A 20,123-nucleotide genomic window follows, 5' to 3' on the forward strand; every position below is an offset into this window, starting at 1 on the left:
AGGTTTACCCATTACCTCTTACCCTAACGCCTTGCTGTCTGTTCCTGGAGAAGTAGAATCTGGATCTCTCTCAAGTAATCCTTTAACATTTGAGACCATGGGTAAGGTACTGGTGTCCTTGAAGCTTTCATTCTGGAGATGGGAGACAGACAATAAACAAACCAGCAAGATGACTCAGATGTCAATAGAGCTGTGAAGGCAAGAGAGGTGGAAATTGACTGGGGGAGGGGGAAGAGCTACTTCAATTGACAAGGCCATGGAAGGCCAGTGTCATGGAGGAAGGTGACATCGGAGTTGAGATGAGAAAAACAGGAAGATGGGGAAGATCATGAGAGATAGCACTCCAGGGAGAGGGAATAGCAAGTGCAAAGGGCTTAAAATGGGAATGAGTCGCCTTGCAAGAGGAAAGGAAAGGTGACCATTGTGCTAAACTTGGTAGCCAAGGGGGAGTGTAGAGGGCGATAAGGTAAGAGAGATAATCAGGGGTCCATTCACTAAAGCTGCATAGATCCAGGGTAAATAGTGAGGGTTGTATTTTTTTTAATTATTTTTTTAATTTTTATTTATTTATTTATTTATTTTGCGGTATGCGGGCCTCTCACTGTTGTGGCCTCTCCCATTGCGGACCACAGGCTCGGGAGGCGCAGGCTCAGCGGCCACGGCTCACGGGCCCAGCCGCTCCGCGGCATGTGGGCTCTTCGCGGACCAGGGCACGAACCCGTGTCCCCTGCATCGGCAGGCGGACTCTCAACCACTGCGCCACCAGGGAAGCCCGAGGGTTGTATTTTAAATGCAGTGGGAAACAGCTGAAGGTTTGAAGCAGGGGAATAGTATCTGATTAACATTTTTTCAAAATTCCTTGGCTAATGCTACAGAGAATCATTTCTCGGAGGAGTAAGGTGAAACCAGGGCACTAATTAAGTGGTTAGTAGTACAGGAGGGAACTGATAGCAATCTGAACCAGAGTGGTAGCCATAGAGAGACCAGAGAAGAGGTAAATGGACTTGGGATTTAATTTGATAGGAGAACTAAAATAATTTATTAACGGAGTAGATTTGGGAGGGGAGGGGAAAAAAAGTATGTGGAATGACTCTCACCCCACACACCTTTTTTTTAATTGAACCAAATTATTCCTTGCTTTGCACTAGGGTCTTCTTGTTTTGAATTTAAGCTCCACTCTCTTATCTTATACACGTCTTACCTTATAAATTAAGGTAAAGTCACTCCCTGCATATTGCCATTATCCTCACATCTCTCTTCATACTGATGACTAATCCATGGGCAAATCCAGGGTTGATTTTTAGCTCTGTCGCCAATACTCAGTGAAAACTGGGATGATATTCAGCTCTTCCCTTGCTTGTTAAAACTATTACCTCCTCGGCTTCAGGTCTCCAGCCTCTCCTCGTTTTCTCACCTCTTCCCTCTCATTTGACTGTCTCTCTAGTCTTGACATCCAGCGATCCCTACTTTGATTTTTCTCTCTTGTTTCTCAGGATGAAGATCAATTCTCCAATTTAAGTAGCATGGCTTCAACTCCTGGACATTTCTGATGGTTTGAAAATTTACATAATAATAATTGCACTCAATGTTGATCATGCCATCGTCACGTGCTGGCACATCTCTAATCCCTAAGTGCGTGCTGTATCGTTGTATCTCTACTGTGTATCACTGTCCCTATATTCAAATGAGGGAACAGATTCATTATGGTTAGTGATTTTGCCCAAGCTGACATAGTCAGCAAGTCACAGACGTTGGTTTTGAACACAGACGCATCTGAATCCTAAATTGTCACCATAACAACTGTGGTCTACTGCCTTCTAAAATTCCTGCTCATTCCAACTCTACCCCTCCCCTCAAACTCAGCAACACAAATACCTCCTCTTTTGTATGTATTTTGCTTCACAATTCTATCTTTCACACACTCTCTAAATCTAGAAATGTCCTGACTCCTTCCTCTCCATTATCCCCTGTCAAATTGGTCTTCATGTTCAGCAGCATTTGGTTCATGGCAAGGATGTGTTGCCGACATCATCTCATGCTTCCTAATGGATTTTCTGGGCTGGTCTTTCCACAACCTATTCATCCTGCACATTGTCACCAGATCCTTTTTAATCAATCTGATTCTGTCATTTTGCTTAAAAACCTCTCTTGGCTCCCTGAGTCCTTATTGCCTACCAGTTTCCATAGCATTCATCCAGGGTCATTAATGGTTGGCCCCACGTGTATTTTCTGTTCAGATTGTCTCATGTGTATGTGAATAATTCTTTTTTCAGATGTATGTAGATGCTATATAAGGAACAAACTCCAGGTTAATTTCAAAGCATTACTAAATTTATAGTGACTTTTTATTATTGCGAATTTCTCACTCAATGAGATACCAAAAGTACAACTACATTCAATTTTTTTCATGTTGAAATGAGTGTCTCACAAGTAAAAGAAAAGGCTGGGATCCACTGATTAGTTCTCCTTTTTGATTGATCATCATTTCATAAAAGCTTCCTTTGGGGTTTTAGAACTTAATAATTTTAATGACATGATTAGCTATTGTAGTTCCAAGGCTGTTGACCCTGTAGCCAAGGTCATACCTGGACTGAATAATAATTGGCATGGACCTGGGTGTGCATGGGGTTACTAGCCCTAGGATCTTTACAGAGAAGGGAAGAATTTAATTTTTATTTTTAACAGCTCATTAGAAAGAACTTTTAAATGCATCCATCCTTTATGGTAGGCTTCACTACAGAAATGGGAATGAAATCAAGGGGAAAAAGTGATATTTTGATTTAATAACGTATCTAGTGCAATTTGGTCTTCAGTTGCGTCCTATATTGAAAGCCAGGGAAAGACATTGTTTTCCATCCTAGTGCAGCCACCTGTTCTTCTGGCAGCACCACCAGGGCAGCCGCCTTATATAAATCATTCTCCTTGTACAGAGGCCCTGTGTGGTGAGAGGAGACTGGGCTCTGGACTTGGATTTATTTGGGTTAAAACTTGTATACAAAATCACCAAATATTACACCTCAGTTTCCTTATCTTCAATATGGGAACAAAGCCTATTTTATAAGGTTATTGGGAGTTTAAATAAGGTAGCATTGAACTTGAAAAAATTAGTAAATTTTCTTTCTATGGTACCATGTGCCCAAATAGCTCACTTCCATTTAGTGCTCAAAATTCTAAGGCTGGAGGAAACTTAACCCTTATTTAGCCTAGCCTATTACTTCACAAATGTGAAAAAAGCAAGAGGCCATACTAGATCTACTGGTCACATCATAAAATTGTTATATAATTGGGATGAGACTGAAGAGTCTTCTCCTAGCCTAGTATTTTCCATCCCTAGTAATGCAAAATTGATCTTCAATCAAAGGCTAATGAAACATTGAAGGGATTGAATGGAACAAATAAGTGAGAATCTTCTTAATTTTGGACATTGGGCTGGTACTGCTGGGTACAATGATGAATAAAAATATTTTCTTTATCTGAAGTGGGTCCTAGAAATTCATAACACTGCCTGCACACTAGAATCATCTGGAGGAAGTCTTCAAACTTATCCATACCTGGACTTCACCCAGAGTTTTTAATTCAGAATTTTAAAATTCTTTTGGTCTGGGGTACACAGAGGAAGGAGGGATTTCCCTGGGGATCAAAAAGAAGGCTTTAGAAAACCTGCTGAAGAGTGATTCCAGATTATCCTACCCATCATTAATTCAACAAATATGTCTGGAGCAAAATGTTTCTTTCAGGTATTGTGTTTGACATCATCTGGGAAAAAGAAGAGAAATGAATCAAACAATATACAGTTAAAGTATGGGGGGGGGCATAAGACTGGAAGTCAAGTAACAATAAGATAATTCCTCCCCAAAGAGATGTAAACAAATGTGGAAGCTCCCTATTTTATAGAGCAGCAAGCCAGGCAATCTCCAAGTAGCCGCCATGGCAGATCTTTGGGAAATACGATCCAGATTAGCCCTGGATTTTTATTATTCTGATTTGCAAATGTGTTCTGAAAGTTTGGCCCAAAGATACAGCTACAGGCTTTTCTCCCCTCTCCTTATCCTTCTTCCCAACTCTTGCTTTTCTCCCCAGACTCCTTTCCTTCTCAGCCTATGGTTTAGAGTAGAGTTGGCCGGACAGCTGCAACAGAGGCCGTACCCCTTTTGGAAACCTGGCCCATCTTTGCAGAAATGAGATAATGTCCTCAACAGCACTGAAATATCAAGGTAAGCATGAGTGTGAGAAGCAGAGGGAAGGCTCAGAGCATCTGAGGGTAGATGGAGCCCCTTTCTTTCTCCCTTTCCTCTATACTTCCCAGTAACCTAATGAATTGCCATATGCCAGAAAATTGTTATAATTTTGCATACATACATCTATACAAATTCATATAAATCCCTACAAATCTATGATGATTATGATACGACAAGCACCTGCTAACGTACTGCCTCTACTCAGCCAACTAATTGAGACCACGTTAGCTTCCACCCTTCTGTAGTCTTCCCATCTACCATCCTGATTATATTTCATTTTCTTTCCTTTCTAGGTTAAGTCTATGGTCTATCACAACATGTACAAGTGTCAGTGGAAATCCTGGTCCTGGTGATACAGCTGGATTTTGAGATATGGGAGGTTGGGGTGGAGGGAAGATTGGTGGAGGGCAGAGCTTATGGTCCCAAGTTGACAAACTTGAAAAGGGCTCGTTGAAGGGGGCTACCTACAATTAAACATAGTTATGCTATTTGTCCAATAAAATATTAAAGACTAAAAAATAATCACAGTATTTGTCCAGGGGAGTAAAACATAAACATTCTATGAAAGAGTCACAGTGTTTGTTCCGGAGAGCAGTGGACCAAGGAAGGAAACCTGGAGATCTTATCTTTTAGGATATATGACAAGAAGTGCTGTTGATTTCGGAAGCTGCTTTTCTTCATGATCGACTTTTCCTCTTTGTAGATTGTAATCCACACCTGAATACCTATATATTTATGAGTCCTTCTAGGGGTAACATGATTGACTATCACTTCCAGAGACACTTGATGGAGGGATTGTGATTAGAAGCAGAGAAGGACGGTGATTCTGCAGGGGTATTGGCTTGGTGGTTTATTAGTACGTAGCTGAGTCCTGATATGATTTGTCCTGAGTCTCCATGAGGAGCTTAGAGGCTTCCTGAGGTCTTCACTCAGTCTGATGGAGATGTCGCAGGGTGTATTCTCTCTAGCCTGTAGGCTAAAGATGCCACATGTTTTTAGATTTTAGGGGGGAGCTCTATTTAAAAAGAACAAATTCTATAGACCAATGTTTCTTAAACTTTTTTTAATCTTAGGATGCCTTTACACTCAGAAAATTATTGAGGACCTAAAAAAGAGTTCTTTTTTTAGGTGGAACATATCTATCAATATTTATGGTATAAATAATTTAAACAGAGAAATTAAAAAATGTATTTATCCTTGATTCATTTAAAAATGACAATTAAAACTTTATATGTTAAAATAAATAATTTTTATGAGAAATACTTTTATTTTCCCCTCCAAAAAATTAGTGATAAGAGTAACATTGTTTATATATTTTACAAATCTCTTTCATGTCTGGTTTAGAAGACAGTTGGATTCTCACTCTGCCTCTCTTTTCAGTCTGTTGTGATATATTGTTTGGCATAAGTATATGAAGAGAATCTGGCCTCAGGCAGATGTGTAGTTGGAAAAGAGAGGAGTATTTTAGCAGCCTTTTGAGATAATTGTGGATATTCTTCTTTGATACTACACCAAACTTGACAAGTGGTAGTTTCTTAAAGATTGGTTGTAATATGGAATCTGAAACTGTATCAGTAAATGTTTCATACTCTGTACATTCATGACAGACTGAGTGAAAGAGTCAGATTACATCTTAGTATTACTAAGAAAATAGTTTTGCTCTCATTGAAGACTATATTTTGAGAATTGCTGCTATAGCCCAAAGACAATGATGATTTTACATGCACCAGGCAGGGGTGAGACACCCTTCTTAAACCTTGGATTGACGGAGACTGATAGAAAATTGAGCTAGATAAACGTCAACAAACAAGCCATCAATTTTGAAGGGATCATATAGGAAAGATGTAAGAAGTAGGAAGAGTAACTAGACAGACAGATTCAGTTTATAATCCTCCCCCCAAAACAAAGTCTTTTTGAACAGAAAACACTTCCAGAATAGAGCTTACCCATAGTATTGCTGAGGGAGCATGCAGAAGGGACTTAGGAAAGAACCTAGAGTAAGGCACCAAAAAGTCCTACCCTGAACCCACACTTTCCTGCCCTGTACTTCACCTCTGCCATTCTCAAGGTCTTTGTTTCACATCCCAAAAAACTACACCAAACTGTTGTGTAAAATGAAACTCGAGCTCAGGATTTATAATCAGACTTCATTGCTTATCAAAACTGCACCACAGAAAAGAAGGAGGGAGTACACTAGAGGCAAAGGCTGAAGATCACCCTAATGAATGGTTAATTCTTGATAGAAAATTATAGTTGCTGAAATATCTTGAGCTGGGTTTTAATGAAAGCTATCCTTAGGTCACATTCTGCCATGTGTACAAGAAGACATAAAATAGTATATTCAGTCTCTTCTATTAGCTTGATAAAGTTCAAGTTCTCTGTCCCTTTAGGTGCTCTGACTACCACCTTGCATGAAAGATCAACTCAAGACAAAAGCAACAATATTCCAGAGGTAGGATATGGTGGCCCTTGGAGAAGACATCAATCAACCAGAAACTGAAACCGATGTCTGGTCACAAGCCTGTTTAGAAATCAACCTCAGGTGCCATCCCTAAGGATACAGGCAAGAGGACTCACTATTGTGAGTGTGTTTTATTGTTCAGTCCCCAGTGAATTCCTCATCTTCCAGTCCAGTGATACACTTTTAGTTTTAGTCTTCCTTACTCCTGAAATTGATGCTATTGGCCTATCCCATGACTATTGAAAACAGTTTCCTCCATTGCTTCTAGTTCACTGCTCTCCATGGATCTTCTCTGGCCTCTTGCTGATATTTTCATAGTGTATATGCTTGATCATTCTCTCCTTACACCTAAAATGTTGGCATTCCCAAGGCCTGACCTTTTGTCCTTTCAGGATGATTAATTCCATTCTCCAAATGTACCATTTTTTGAGCAATTATGTGTTGGGAACTGTTTTTATTTCTTTATATTTTTTATCTCATTTAATTCTTACAAAAGCCCTGAAAGGCTCTTAATGGTATTCCTGTTTTGATCACAAAAGTTGCATTCCTTGTTCAAATCATATCTTGAAAGATCTGGGATTTGGTCCTAGATATGACTGCAAACTATTGTTTTAAACTTACCATATGCTACCCAATATATTGCCAACCTCAGTTTCTGTCTTGAACCTGAGACCAGGGCTTCACACCTTTGAGGAACTTCAGAGACATCAGTAAAAATTGTTTTAGGGCTTCCCTGGTGGCACAGTGGTTGAGAGTCTGCCTGCCGATGCAGGGGGCATGGGTTTGTGCCCCGGGCCGGGAAGATCCCACATGCCGCGGAGCGGCTGGGCCCGTGAGCCATGGCCGCTGAACCTGTGCTCCGCAACAGGAGAGACCACAACAGTGAGAGGCCCGCGTACCGCAAAAAAAAAAAAAATTGTTTTAAATAGAGGTGCCCTTTGTTCCTGTTCATTGCTACTGAATAAAAATCTTGGTAGATGATTTTGATGCGTGCTATTGATACACTGATGAACTTGATCCTTATGTTCAACTTTCTATTGAATCATCACCTAGATGCCTCCAGAAACTTTGACTTTAACAAGAACAAAACGGAACCTACATTCTCTCAAATCTCCTCTTCTTGTCTGTCACATATTGTTAATATTATCACCACTCACACAAATACAGACAGTTGGGAGTCATCCTAGAATCCTTCCGCTCCTTCATTCTCCCTATACTTTTGGCTCCAAGTCCTGTAGTACTTAGCTCGGAGGTATCTGGACATCCCTACTGCTACTTCTATCATCTGTCACCTCCTAACTCGTCTCCTTGCTTTTTAGTCTCTCCATACTACAATTCCAGCCTACATCTTACAGCCATCTTAATTTTTCTAAGAAGTGTCTTTTAAGGACCATATTAATAGTCTTTTATTGTTTTACACAAAGGGAAGTGAATTTTAATATTTAGTCAAAATAACACGAGGCGAAACCATGGTATTTTATTGGTGTATTGGGTGTTCTCAAATTTTATCTTCTGCTACTTGACTTTTGAACTGTATTTAGGATGTGAACAGATGCTGGTGGTACTTTTAGGAAATTATGGGAGAAGACTGAGGACTAGAGGGTTAAGCATGAAGATTTCTGTTTTTCCCATTCTGAATTGTAATGCTTGAAAAGAGAATCCCTATAAGTAATGTACTGAAACGAAGAGAAACAAGGAATCAGTCATCTGGGGTAAGTGTCAACCTATATAAAATTTAAATAGTGGGCTCTGCCTTGAAGGCATAAACATTTGGATATGCATATGAATTAACTGGTAACCCAGTTGTGTTTTTCAACTTGTGGGGCATAGATCCTGGAGAGTTTGGGAATTATATAGCAATGGATTGGTTCATGTGGCTGCTGCTATCTCATTGTCTATAGATTGAAAATAACGTAATGATAACATCTTTAAAAATGTTTTTCAAGTGAATGTAATGATTAATGAAATATAAACTTAAAGTGTGACTAAAGTCATAGTAAGTTCTTTCATTATAAATTTTGCTATCAGTGGATATCCAATTACAACTACTCTCACGTGAATGGTTTAATTTTTAAATTAGTAAGGGCTCCACATGCTTGAAAGGGTTAACAAGCATCGATTTAGTTGATATACATTTTTTAAATGTACAGTTTTTTAAAGATTTCAAGTGGAAATGCTAAAATGAAGATGGATGTAGTATTCTGGAATTTCTGGAAAGATCTAGGCTTACGATATAAATTTGGGAACCACCATGTAAATATTTTTAAAGTCATGATACTAGATTAGATTACTGAGTGAATAATGAGTGTAGATTAAAATAATAATAATGAGGCAGTCCAAGGACTGAGCTGTAAGGCTCTCCAGTATTAAGAAATCAAGATGATGATAAGGAACCAGCAAAGGAGACAGAGTGGCTATGAAAATAGAGGACAATCAAGAGAATATGTATCCTGAAAGCTAAGCGCTTAAAGGGCAGAAAATGATAAACTATCGCATGTTGGTAATAGATCAACTAAGGTGAAGACTGAGAAATGACCATTGGATTTTACAATGTGAGGGTTACTGGTGACTCTGACAATAGTAATTTTGGTGGAATGTGGGAGAGAAGTCCTTTTGGAGTGAGTGTAGAAGAAAATTGGAGATGGGGAATTTCAACCATTGGAAGAGTTTTGCTGCAAAGATTAAAAAGAGAGATGGAGCAGCGGACAGAGGAAGAAGTAGAGTTATAGAGTCAAGATTTGTTGTTGTTTTTAAGATGGGAGAAATAATAGCATGATCACACACTGAAGGGAAAGTTCCTGGAGAGAACCATTTCAGTTGTATTACTACTACTAATTAGCCCCTTTTTGTTTTTAAGCTGGAGTATATTCTTCTATAATTATATATGTATTTTTAGTAATTAAGTTTTCAGACATCTAGGAAAGCTGAATGCTGTCTCAGGGTACTGCCTCTACCCTTTCTTTAAAGTACTGTTTGTTCAGGTCAACAATGACATCCTCATTATGGGATCTAATGGTTGCTTTTCTGCTCCATAACTGCTTAATACGATGATTTTGATCCATCCTCCTACTTGTTGCAACTCTTTCAGCGGCTTCCAGGCCACTGCTCGCTCTCTCCTGACCCTCCTTTCTCCTTCCTCTACACCTTCTCAGTCTGTTTTGCCTGCTCCTACTCTGCCTTCCCTTCCAGAGTTGGCATCTTCAAGACCTTGCCTTTGATTATTCTCTCTTGTGTATTCCCACAGTTATCACTTCCAATCCTTTGGTTTCAATTTTTACCTCTATTCATTGTTCAATAACATATAATAATAATGGCATCTAACATTTACTGAGAATTTACTATTATGTGCCAGGCAGTTTGCTAACCTCTTTATCTGCCTTGTGTCATTCCATCCACACCAAAAACTCCTCTGAGTATCACCAGCCTCATTTTCAAATGGGGAAGCTTATGCTCAGTAAGGCTCTGAATCTTGCCCAATCCCATGGAGTTAGCAAATGGCAGAGCTTTGATTGAACTCATTGTCTATCTGATTCTAAAGCTGTTGTAACTACTATGCTTTATTTTCTTCTAAAACTCTAACTTAGATCTCCCTAGTTTTAAACTGGTACATCCATCCAACTGCCTAATGGATGTAGCTCAGGCATTTCTATCTTAATAGATACTAAAGTAAATACAATGTTGCCCCTCGTTCCAACCCCTTCCCTACCCTGCAGATGTCCCTATTCTAACATCTCCTCCTCTGATATTTCCTGTTATTTCCTATCATGGTTTCTCCTTCAACCTATTCCCCAAGTGTAGACTGTTCTGGATTTTCCCTCTCCCTCACCCTCGTACCCACTGTCTCCACATCTATCTGTCTCTGCATCCCAGCGCTGCTGACATCCTCCTCTGCTTTCTAATTGACCTCCTGCTGCCGGGCATCCCATTGCAGTTGGCTCTCCCCACTGCTGTCAAGGTCAGCTATTGAAAAAGTTGATCTGATTTCACTTCACTTAGAAACCTCTCGTGGCCCTTGTTACCTCCATTGTCCTTTCCATTCTATTTACAGTATCACTCTATAATTGTCCTTGCCCATCTTGCGTATCAGAGGCATCATGAACGCACGTGAAGAATTATATTTCAGAATATATGTGGATGCTCTTACGCTGAAGAAAACAAAATGAGTTCCAAAGTCTTTACTGAGTTTTAAGTGGCTTCTCACTTATTCTTCTCGATCAATGGGAGACTGATGTACAACTATTGTCATGTGAGACTGCTCAATTTTTTGACATTAAAAAAGACATTCTTATTTATAACTATTACATACCAAGTAATAGTTTTCACGTGAAACTCTTGTTTTAACTAATATTCTCAGCTAGAGCTGTTCTCTGGTTGTGGACCCTGCAGACAGGGCATATTAATTTTACATAATAAACTTTGGTAAAGTATCAGTGACAGAATGGGGATGGGTAAGTGGCAATGGGGGAAGATGAGGATACTGACACCAGGGTCTTTTCAAAACAGGAACAGGATGAACTCTACATTCTCAATAGCTCAGTTAAAATAATTTTAAAAGTGCCTCTGGTCCTTTGTTAGCTTCCAATAAAAAATGCAAGCAAAGACTGGAAAAAAGATTATACTTAGAAATACGCTATATTTTAATATAGCACAACCTGGATCTCAGTTGTGCCCTGGAATAAAAAGGACAATCCTCTTAGATAGATCAGTCTCCCAGATAAGAGGCCATGTGGGTGGTGGAGAAGGGACAATGGATTCAGATCCATCTGGGCTCAGATCCTGGGTATACTCCTGGATGACTGTGTGATCCAAAGTCCTGTCCTGTCTCTGAGTCTCAATTAGCTTTAAATGAGGGGAAATCTTATTTGCAATGTAAATATAAGGGTTTCTTAGATGAGAAATTAACACATTGATCTGTACTCCTACATTGGAATGCTGTAAATAGCTCACGTCTACTTAGTTTCAACGGTTAGAATTGTAAGTCTAGAAGAAACACCAAAGTTTGTTTATTTCAGCCCTATTATTTTACAGATGTGGAAACCCAAGAAGATCAAGAGACATATAATAAACTATTTGTGTATCTGGGACTAGACCTCAGTATTCTAGTTTCCTAACCTAGCATCGTTAACATGCTTGGATGGGACTATTAGGAGTTCACAGCTAGGTAGGAAACTCATACCTCAACACAGTTACCAATATTAAAAGGCTGGAACATCAGCTATAAGTGAAGGGGGAGCCACAGGAAGGAAGGATTCATTTTCCTGAGGACCACAAAGAAAGCTTCATCAAATCTGTTATAGCGACTGGAGAACATTGTACTCTTCTCACTTATTCCATTCCAACTCCCCATTTAGTAATTCAACAAGTATCTATTTTAAGGTGTTATTAACATCAATGAAGCTTTTCATTATAATATACTTTTTCTTAGTCGATGAATACCCAAGAATAGGTACCATCATGTGATTGTCTAACAACTATATATTTTTTAAATTCTAGAAAACGGATCCACCTACAAAAAAAAATTGCGAAAAACCAGCTTAGTTGATATTTAAAAGAAATTTAAAGACTTGATTTTAATGAATGCTCTCAGGGCTTAACAAATATAGTCTTGTGCTGCCAATTACATTTTTTGGATGGGGAACTAGCCTACAGGTTTTACATGACAGAGGAGGATTTTATTCTGATTCCTCAGGGACTAAGTTCAAAGAGTTTTAAATGCTCCCAGGTGGCTTTTAGAGTGCGGTTTCAGGACGGGTGAGGTAAGATGTGGGAAAATAGGCCAACATAATTTAGTTTTCATTTGTGTTGGATAATTAGGAGAGGATGTGAATTGTTTTCCACTCTAGTTTAATCCACCACAAACTCAGTTATATCTTAGACCAACGTGTCGGGTCAGGTTCAGATAAGCAGATGGCACACTCCAATTAGGGCTAATGAGAGAAGTGTGGGCAGGGTTTAGGACAGCCTCAGCACCTTAGGGCTAGGCCTGAAGGGGGTGAGGAGGAAGCAGTTCCTGGAATCTGCAGAGAAGGAAGAACAAAGGGGGTCTGCTGACAGGAGAGGAGCTTTGTGGTAGGTGAGCCAGGAAAAGAAATGCCCTGAGACTTCTCCCTCCCACCCTCTGCGGCTCCTGGAAGTGTCTCCCTTTGACCACTCCCAGTGAAAGAGGAGGGCCAGGAAGCCAGGGCACAAACCTGAAAGTGGCTCTGAAGAGACAAGGGAAGGATACCCAGTACCAGCAACCACACCAGGTAGTCTATCAAGTATCTATCTCCCACTACCTAGACAGGCTGGGAAGGGAAATGGGATTTATACTATTATGATTCAATTCTTTATGATTTCATTCAAACAGTGTGTATTTGGCTAAATCCCTCAATTTCTGAGTCTTAGTTTTACATTTGTAAAATGTGGGTAGAAAACCTACTTTCCCAGCTTGTCCTCAGGTTTGAGAGAGTATATAGAATAGGACATAGCAAAGTCTATTTGATGCTGAAAACTTTAGGGCAATAAAGAACCTTAGAACTTAGTCCTCTGTCATCTTTGCTCTTGTCTGGCAACTACTCAGTGTCTACTGCATGCTCTGTGCTTAGGGAATTTGTATTCTTGGCAATTACAGAACTGGTTGGGAATGTATTACATGAGGATATCAAACCTGTATCCTGTACAAGCATTAACTATAGTCTGATCTCAGTATGTCTTGCACATGTAATTTTACTATATTTTGGTGCTGATGTGACTAATAAAATACAAATTTATTTTAGAGTGCTATGAAGTCATGGGGCCTTGTTTATTTTTATCTTGGTATATTTTCTCTATCAAAGGGACACTAAAAGCACACTGTCTTCTTGTGGGGACAGGTCAAGAAAACCTTTTTTAAAAAAATTCTAAAAGGAATCTTTGTAAAAATGTTTAGGGGTCACGGATATATTTTGGCTTTAGGTATCAACGTGACTTAGATTTTATAAAGAAACATTAGGCCTTAAACATCTTTTAATGAGGACATGGCTTACCCAGTTCTGCATAATAAATTTGAGGGCAGTACTGGTACCAGTTCATCAGTGCCTTTAAAATGGAGTCTCCTCTTTCAAGCTCTCAGTGCAGACAATAAATAGGAAAAAAGTCTAATTTCAGGGTAATTCTCCAATATATGAATGGGGATGAAATCTGGAAAATAAAATATATTTTGTCCTGAATGGAGGTCATTCATGTTTTGTAAAAATAAGAGAGGCTATATCAACCCTTTTCTCTTCTGTCAGTGTCTCCAGTACAACACAGATCTTCTTGTCATTCTATTCCACAGGCAGAATGTGATGAAAAGAAAATGGCCTGTGGATCTAGACAAACCTGGTGTCACATCTGGATCCACAAGTATTAGGTGTGTAAATATGGATAATATACTTCTAACTGGGCCTCATGTAAAAATATCCAGATTGCAATGCTATTTTGAGTTTTGATGAGATAGTTGATATTGTGGGGATGAAAAGAAATAATTTCCCTCCTTGGGTGCTATGGCTCTACAGAACTCTCATCACTGTAGTACTTAAAATTTCAGGACTAGGAGGACCCCCAGTAGTCTCTAACGTGCTTATTTTATTTATTTATTTATTTTAAGTTTATTTATTTATTTATTTTTGGCTGTGTTGGGTCTTCGTTGCTGCATGCGGGCTTTCTCTAATTGCGGCGAGCAGGGGCTACTCTTTTGTTGCACTGAGTGGGCTTCTCATTGTGGTGGCTTCTCATTGCGGAGCACAGGCTCTAGGCACACAGGCTCAGTGGCCATGGCTCACGGGCCCAGCCGCTCCACAGCATGTGGGGTCTTCCCGGACCAGGGCTCGAACCCATGTCCCCTGCATTGGCAGGCGGATTCTTGACCACTGTGCCACCAGGGAAGTCCCTAACTTGCTTATTTTAAAGATGTAAATGTTAAGAGGTTATAGGACATATCTCATGGTCATATGAGTAGTCATAAAATTCAGACTGGAATGGAACTCAGTCCTTTCCTGAAAGTGAAATTTGTCAACGACCAAATGTAATGAGTAACCGAATTGAACTGAATACATGAATCCACTGAGCCGATCCTGAGACCCAAAAGGTGAAGAGGTCGACACAATCAACAAGGTTACCGTCTGGTTGAGCGCCAATACAACCACCTCAGAAGTCTGATGATGATCCATCACAAAATACAATTACACTGTGCTGTAAGTCCAGAGGAAGGAGAAATTTAACTCCGCCTGAGGTAGAAGAACATAATGAAATCTAATTTGCATTTAATAAAAAGTGGACTAGAGGGATAGGGATGGGGGGGTGGGAGGGAGACGTAAGAGGGAGGGGATATGGGGATATATGTATACGTATAGCTGATTCACTTTGTTATAAAGCAGAAACTAACACACCATTGTAAAGCAATCATACTCCAATAAATATGTTAAAAAAATAAAGATGTAGGAGTTTCATGCCCCCAAAAATAAATTAAAAATAAAATAAAAGGTGGAGACCCATCCAGCTATTCCCATCTGTCTCACTATTTATTAATTTAGCAAATATATGCGTATCCACAGCTAAGATGCTCTCTTAGTAATAAGGAGGATAAAGCACTTCTAAAGACTTCACAAAGACATATGAGGGAGATCTGCTGCAGAGGGGATACGGCATTCAGTTGCTGATGGTTTCCCTAAGAACAAAACAAGTGCGGAAGATTAATGAATTGTCAGAACAGCAGGTAAGGTAATCCTAGGTGTCAGTGGGGCACCTGGCCAGGCCTCTGAGGCTCTCCCTCAGCAGGTGCACTAACACTTTAAGAAGCAAGAAACAGAGCAGTTCCTCCGCCTCCCTCGCTCCGCATCCAGTCCTGGCCGGGCTAGCGCCTTCACGCCCTGCGGGCCACGCCTCTGCGCGCTGGTTGGCCCTCCCAGACGTGATGAAACCTCCTGCACGCATTACAGGAGCCAGACGGTTATAAAGTGAGAGGCGAGGGGAGGTCCTCAGCCCGCAAGTCACAGCCTGCTCGCTTCACGCTCGCCCGCCCCCCCACCCCTCTGGAGCCCAGGTAGGCCGGGCAGCCGGGGGTCGCAGCGCTCTCCCAGCGTGCCGTGGGGCTGCCCCGGGAGAGGGAGGAGGATGCGCAGCAGCTTGGCCTGCCCGACGGGAGGGCAGACGCGGATACCGGCGTCTGCGGCTGCTGCGGAGCAAAGGGGGCGGGGCCGATTGTTGCGCCCCTGGGAAGACCTCCGCTGTGGTCCCGGAGGGGGGACCTAGTGACCCGCAGAGCCAAGGCCCTGCCGCGTTGGAGAGAAGGCGGCGGCGGTTTAAGTTGGCCATTTTAAATTTCATTATTTTGTATTATATTGTGTCGAAGCCTGCGGAAGTTTTCGCATTTCAGGGGACCCGCTCGGATGGGCTGGAGGATGCACGCGGCCCGAGTGCAGGCGCGAGTCGTGGGTCGACGCGGTCGCTAGGTCCTGGTCCGAGAGGGAGGGTCTAAAGGGCTGTCTGTTAAGGCCTCGGAGGATACCCTCTCACCTCCGGCAACCTCCACCCCGTCACCTAGTCACCCCTCCCCCCATCTGTGTAGACTGCAAGACTCAACAAGTGACTTGCTGAGCAAATCCTGCCCAGAAGAGATCTGGGCACGACAGGCGGCGCAGTATGGGAAAAGGCAAAAGAAACGGGCATGCCTTTTCTCAATGGATATCTATTTTATAGGGCTAGTTTCAGATTAATGTTATTATTTTAATGAAAAGACAGTGTTTTTCCTCAGCCTGTGGCCTACATTATTTCTTTACCATCTATTGCCCGGGGTGCTTGATAAATAATTTAAAAGCACTGGTAACTCAACTTTTTCATTGACTGGTCTCATTATTATAAGATTAATTAAAAGTAATTTATGGCTTAGTAATATTCCATTGTATCTATGTGCCACATCTTCTTTATCCATTCATCTGTCGATGGACATTTAGGTTGGTTCCACGTCCTGGCTATGGTAAATAGTAGAGGTAGACATAAAAAATGGACTGGAGGACATGGGATGAGAGGGCAAAGATGGGGTGAAGTGAGAGTAGCATCGACATATACACTACGGAATGTAAAATAGTTGGCTGGTGGGAAGCAGCAGCATAGCATAGGGAAATCAGCCCGGTGCTTTGCGATGACCTAGAGGGGTGGGATAGGGAGGACGGGAGGGAGGCTCAAGAGGGAGGGGATATGGGGACATGTGTATGCACATGGCTGATTCGCTTTGTTGTGCAACAGAAACTAACACAGTATTGTGAAGCAATTATACTCCAGTAAAGATCTATTTAAAAAAAAAAAAGTAATTTAGGTCTTGAACCTGTGCAGGAGTTAGTTGCTGAAATCTTAAACTTCACCATATCACTTTGCTTTTAAGTATTGGTTTAAGAAATAAAGTGCTCTGAAACAACACTGTCCAATTCAGTAACCACTAGCCACATGTGACTATTGAGAACGTGAAGTGCTGGCTAATCCGAATTGAAATGTGCTTAAAGTGTTGATGATTTAATAGCAAAAAGCAATGTAAAATATCTTGTTAATATTTTTGTACTAATTACGTCTTGACATAATACCATTTTCAGTACATTGTGTTAAAATCTAATTGAAATTTCACTTTTTTCTTTTTAAAAAAATTTTTATTATGCTTTTGTCTTTACTTTTTTAATGGCGCTACTATTATATTTAACATTACACATGTGGCTCACATTTCAACCGGACAGCACTGCTCTAGACATTTATGAGGAAATATGGAAAATTACTGGGAACAGGTAACAGCAGTAGGAAAAAGCGCTGCCAAGTAGGATGTTTGCAAGTAAGACTGTTTCCAATAAAAATAATAGGTGATAGTTTTAATTTGCTTTTCCTGCTGGAGAAATAAGTGTGCTTTGCAAACGTTTGTCGCCCGTTTCCCCTCCAATTTAGTGCTTACTGAGTTTCTGTAGCATGCTTAATGGGATTCACTAAGCAGCATTAGGAAGACTTAGGTAAATGACTGACTAATCACCCCACATGATTTCAGAGCACTTTCCCAGCCCATTTTTCTAGAGTCAAAAGTAGATGGCTTATTAATAGTCACCTCACTTAAACCTCAGTGAATTTTTCCCAGTAAATCTTGAAGTAAATCCAAGCGTACCTAGCTTTGCAGGTACTGCTTTTTTTTTAAACAAATTTAAGGTTTGTGACAACTCTGCATAGGTGTCATTTTTCCAACAGCATTTGCTCATTTGCTCACTTCCTGTCACATTTTTGTAACTTGAAACTTTAGCAATCTGTGATCAGTGATCTTTGATGTTTCCACTGCAAAAAGATTACTACTTGCTGAAGACTCAGATGATGGTTAGCATTTTTTAGCAATAAAGCATTTTTAAATTAAAGTATGTACATTGCTAGACATCATGCTACTGCACACCTAATAGACTACAGTGTAGTGTAAACATAACTTTTATATGCACTGGGAAACCAAAAAATTCATGTGACTTGCTTTATTGCAGTGGTCTGGAACCAAACTGACAATATCTCAGAGATGTTCCTGTATCTGATTATGGGCTATTCAGCCAAATGCATGGGAGGGGCTGCATAGGACATGTGATACTTCATTTCCGAGTTGTTTTAGTTAATACCATTTTCCATTAATTGGATCTGGTCTCATAAAAGCTCCAAATAAGGCTTTGGTTCATTTAAATACAAATGAAATGTCTTCAGACGATTGTTCCAAGTGATTGATGCAACTTGAATATTTATATTTTTTCTTGATGCCTTTTATCTAGGCATTTGCTGCAAATTTCCATTTTAAAAAAATACCAAAATAGTTTGCAAGTTATAGATATTTAGGTAAAGTAACTGTTTTGAGCTGACAGCATTCAACTAAAACTGCTGTTTATTTCACAGTTGAGAATTGAATTTGAATTGCAAAGTAATTAACATTTGTAGGAAGTAACTTATTTGCTTCTTGGCCTACAGGGAATAGCCAAATTGTTTTTCTGAGATACTGGTGTGTATGTCCCACCTACTTTGCTTTCTTACTCACCAAGGTAGCTTTGAGACAAAAATGTTTAACATTTTTGTTTTTTAGGACATTTTGATGGTGAACATTTTGTATCTCTGTCAACTTAAATTTTTTTGTTGTTATTAAACTAAGATATCAGATAATATTGCTTTCTCTTTTCTTTTTAGAACTTCTCTGATTGTGTTTGAATAAGTCACTTGGAGGTAAGCTAGAAGTAGTGAAATGTTTATAATAGCTGTGTATCTTAATGTTACACTTAGGCAGTATGTATGATCATCTTTTCTACCCACTATACATCTATTCGTACAGGTATAAAGCCGGCATTTAATTGTCAAGGAGACACAAGAGGCGACTGTAGTAATCTGGAGCATCTCTTGGATTTTTCAGGGCTTTTGGGATTCTGGGATGGAGAGAGTGGGGATGGGATCTCTGGCAAGGATGGAGCCAGCCTGCATGTGTATCTGTATCTTGGGTGTAAACCTAGGATACAAAACAGAATGTGGCCTGAACACTGCTAGCTCTAGCTGACCAAATCCTAATGTGAGAGGGATGCAGCCTTTGACTGGGGGCTAAGCTGCTATAGCTGGCTGGATGTTAAGGTCATCCATCTTTCCTGAATACTTGTAAGTAAATTAAATCATTCTCTGTCCCTGTGTGCCTGCCAACCTACTGGAAAATTGCTGTAATTTATATTTCAGTCTTTGAAGTGGCTTATGCAAGTTTGGGCAATCAAGATTGAATACAGAATTGGATTGGATATTGAATATTTAATTTGTCTGTTTTTCTCTCCATAGAGAGCCCATAGCTCCATTGCACCATGTGTGGCATTTGGGCCCTCTTTGGCAGTGACGACTGCCTTTCTGTTCAGTGTCTGAGTGCTATGAAGATTGCACACAGAGGTCCAGATGCATTTCGTTTTGAGAATGTCAATGGATATACCAACTGCTGCTTTGGATTTCACCGTTTGGCAGTGGTTGACCAGCTGTTTGGAATGCAGCCAATTCGAGTGAAGAAATATCCTTACTTGTGGCTGTGTTACAATGGTGAAATCTACAACCACAAGAAGGTAAACAGAATAAAACCAGAAGCTATCTGGATGTGATTAAGCCTCAGAGCTAGTTGGTTATAATAATTTTATTTTGTATAATGCTTTTTGCTTTCAAACACTTTCCATGTTCATTCTCATTTGCTCCAATTATATATAGAGAGACAGGGCACCAATGCACAAAGAGGTGAAATGACTTGGTCACACACACAAACAAAATGATAAAAAGGATTACAGGGCTTCCCTGGTGGCGCAGTGGTTGGGAGTCCGCCTGCCGATGCGGGGGACACGGGTTCGTGCCCCTGTCCGGGAAGGTCCCACATGCCGCGGAGCGGCTGAGCCCGTGAGCCATGGCTGCTGAGCCTGCAC

At 40.4% G+C, this 20,123-nt stretch overlaps 1 protein-coding gene across 2 annotated transcripts in view; it reads left to right on the forward strand.

The window, feature by feature from the left end:
• Positions 1-20,123, forward strand: part of ASNS (asparagine synthetase (glutamine-hydrolyzing)) — a 137,666-nt gene that overhangs the window by 103,194 nt on the left and 14,349 nt on the right. Inside the window, exons 4-9 of one of the 2 annotated variants that reach the window (XM_024767106.1) lie at positions 4,081-4,214; positions 6,629-6,819; positions 8,241-8,411; positions 13,997-14,071; positions 18,877-18,912; positions 19,504-19,775. In XM_024767106.1, coding sequence (XP_024622874.1) covers positions 19,527-19,775 — 249 coding nt within the window. In that variant the 5' untranslated portion in view covers positions 4,081-4,214; positions 6,629-6,819; positions 8,241-8,411; ... (1 more) ...; positions 18,877-18,912; positions 19,504-19,526. Of the gene's footprint in view, positions 1-4,080; positions 4,215-6,628; positions 6,820-8,240; positions 8,412-13,996; positions 14,072-15,693; positions 15,743-18,876; positions 18,913-19,503; positions 19,776-20,123 lie in introns of those variants that run through there. The other variant, XM_024767107.1, reaches the window with a different exon arrangement.

Source organism: Neophocaena asiaeorientalis, unplaced genomic scaffold (assembly GCF_003031525.2).
Source record: "Neophocaena asiaeorientalis asiaeorientalis breed wild unplaced genomic scaffold, Neophocaena_asiaeorientalis_V1.1 scaffold70, whole genome shotgun sequence".
Lineage (NCBI taxonomy): Eukaryota > Metazoa > Chordata > Mammalia > Artiodactyla > Phocoenidae > Neophocaena > Neophocaena asiaeorientalis.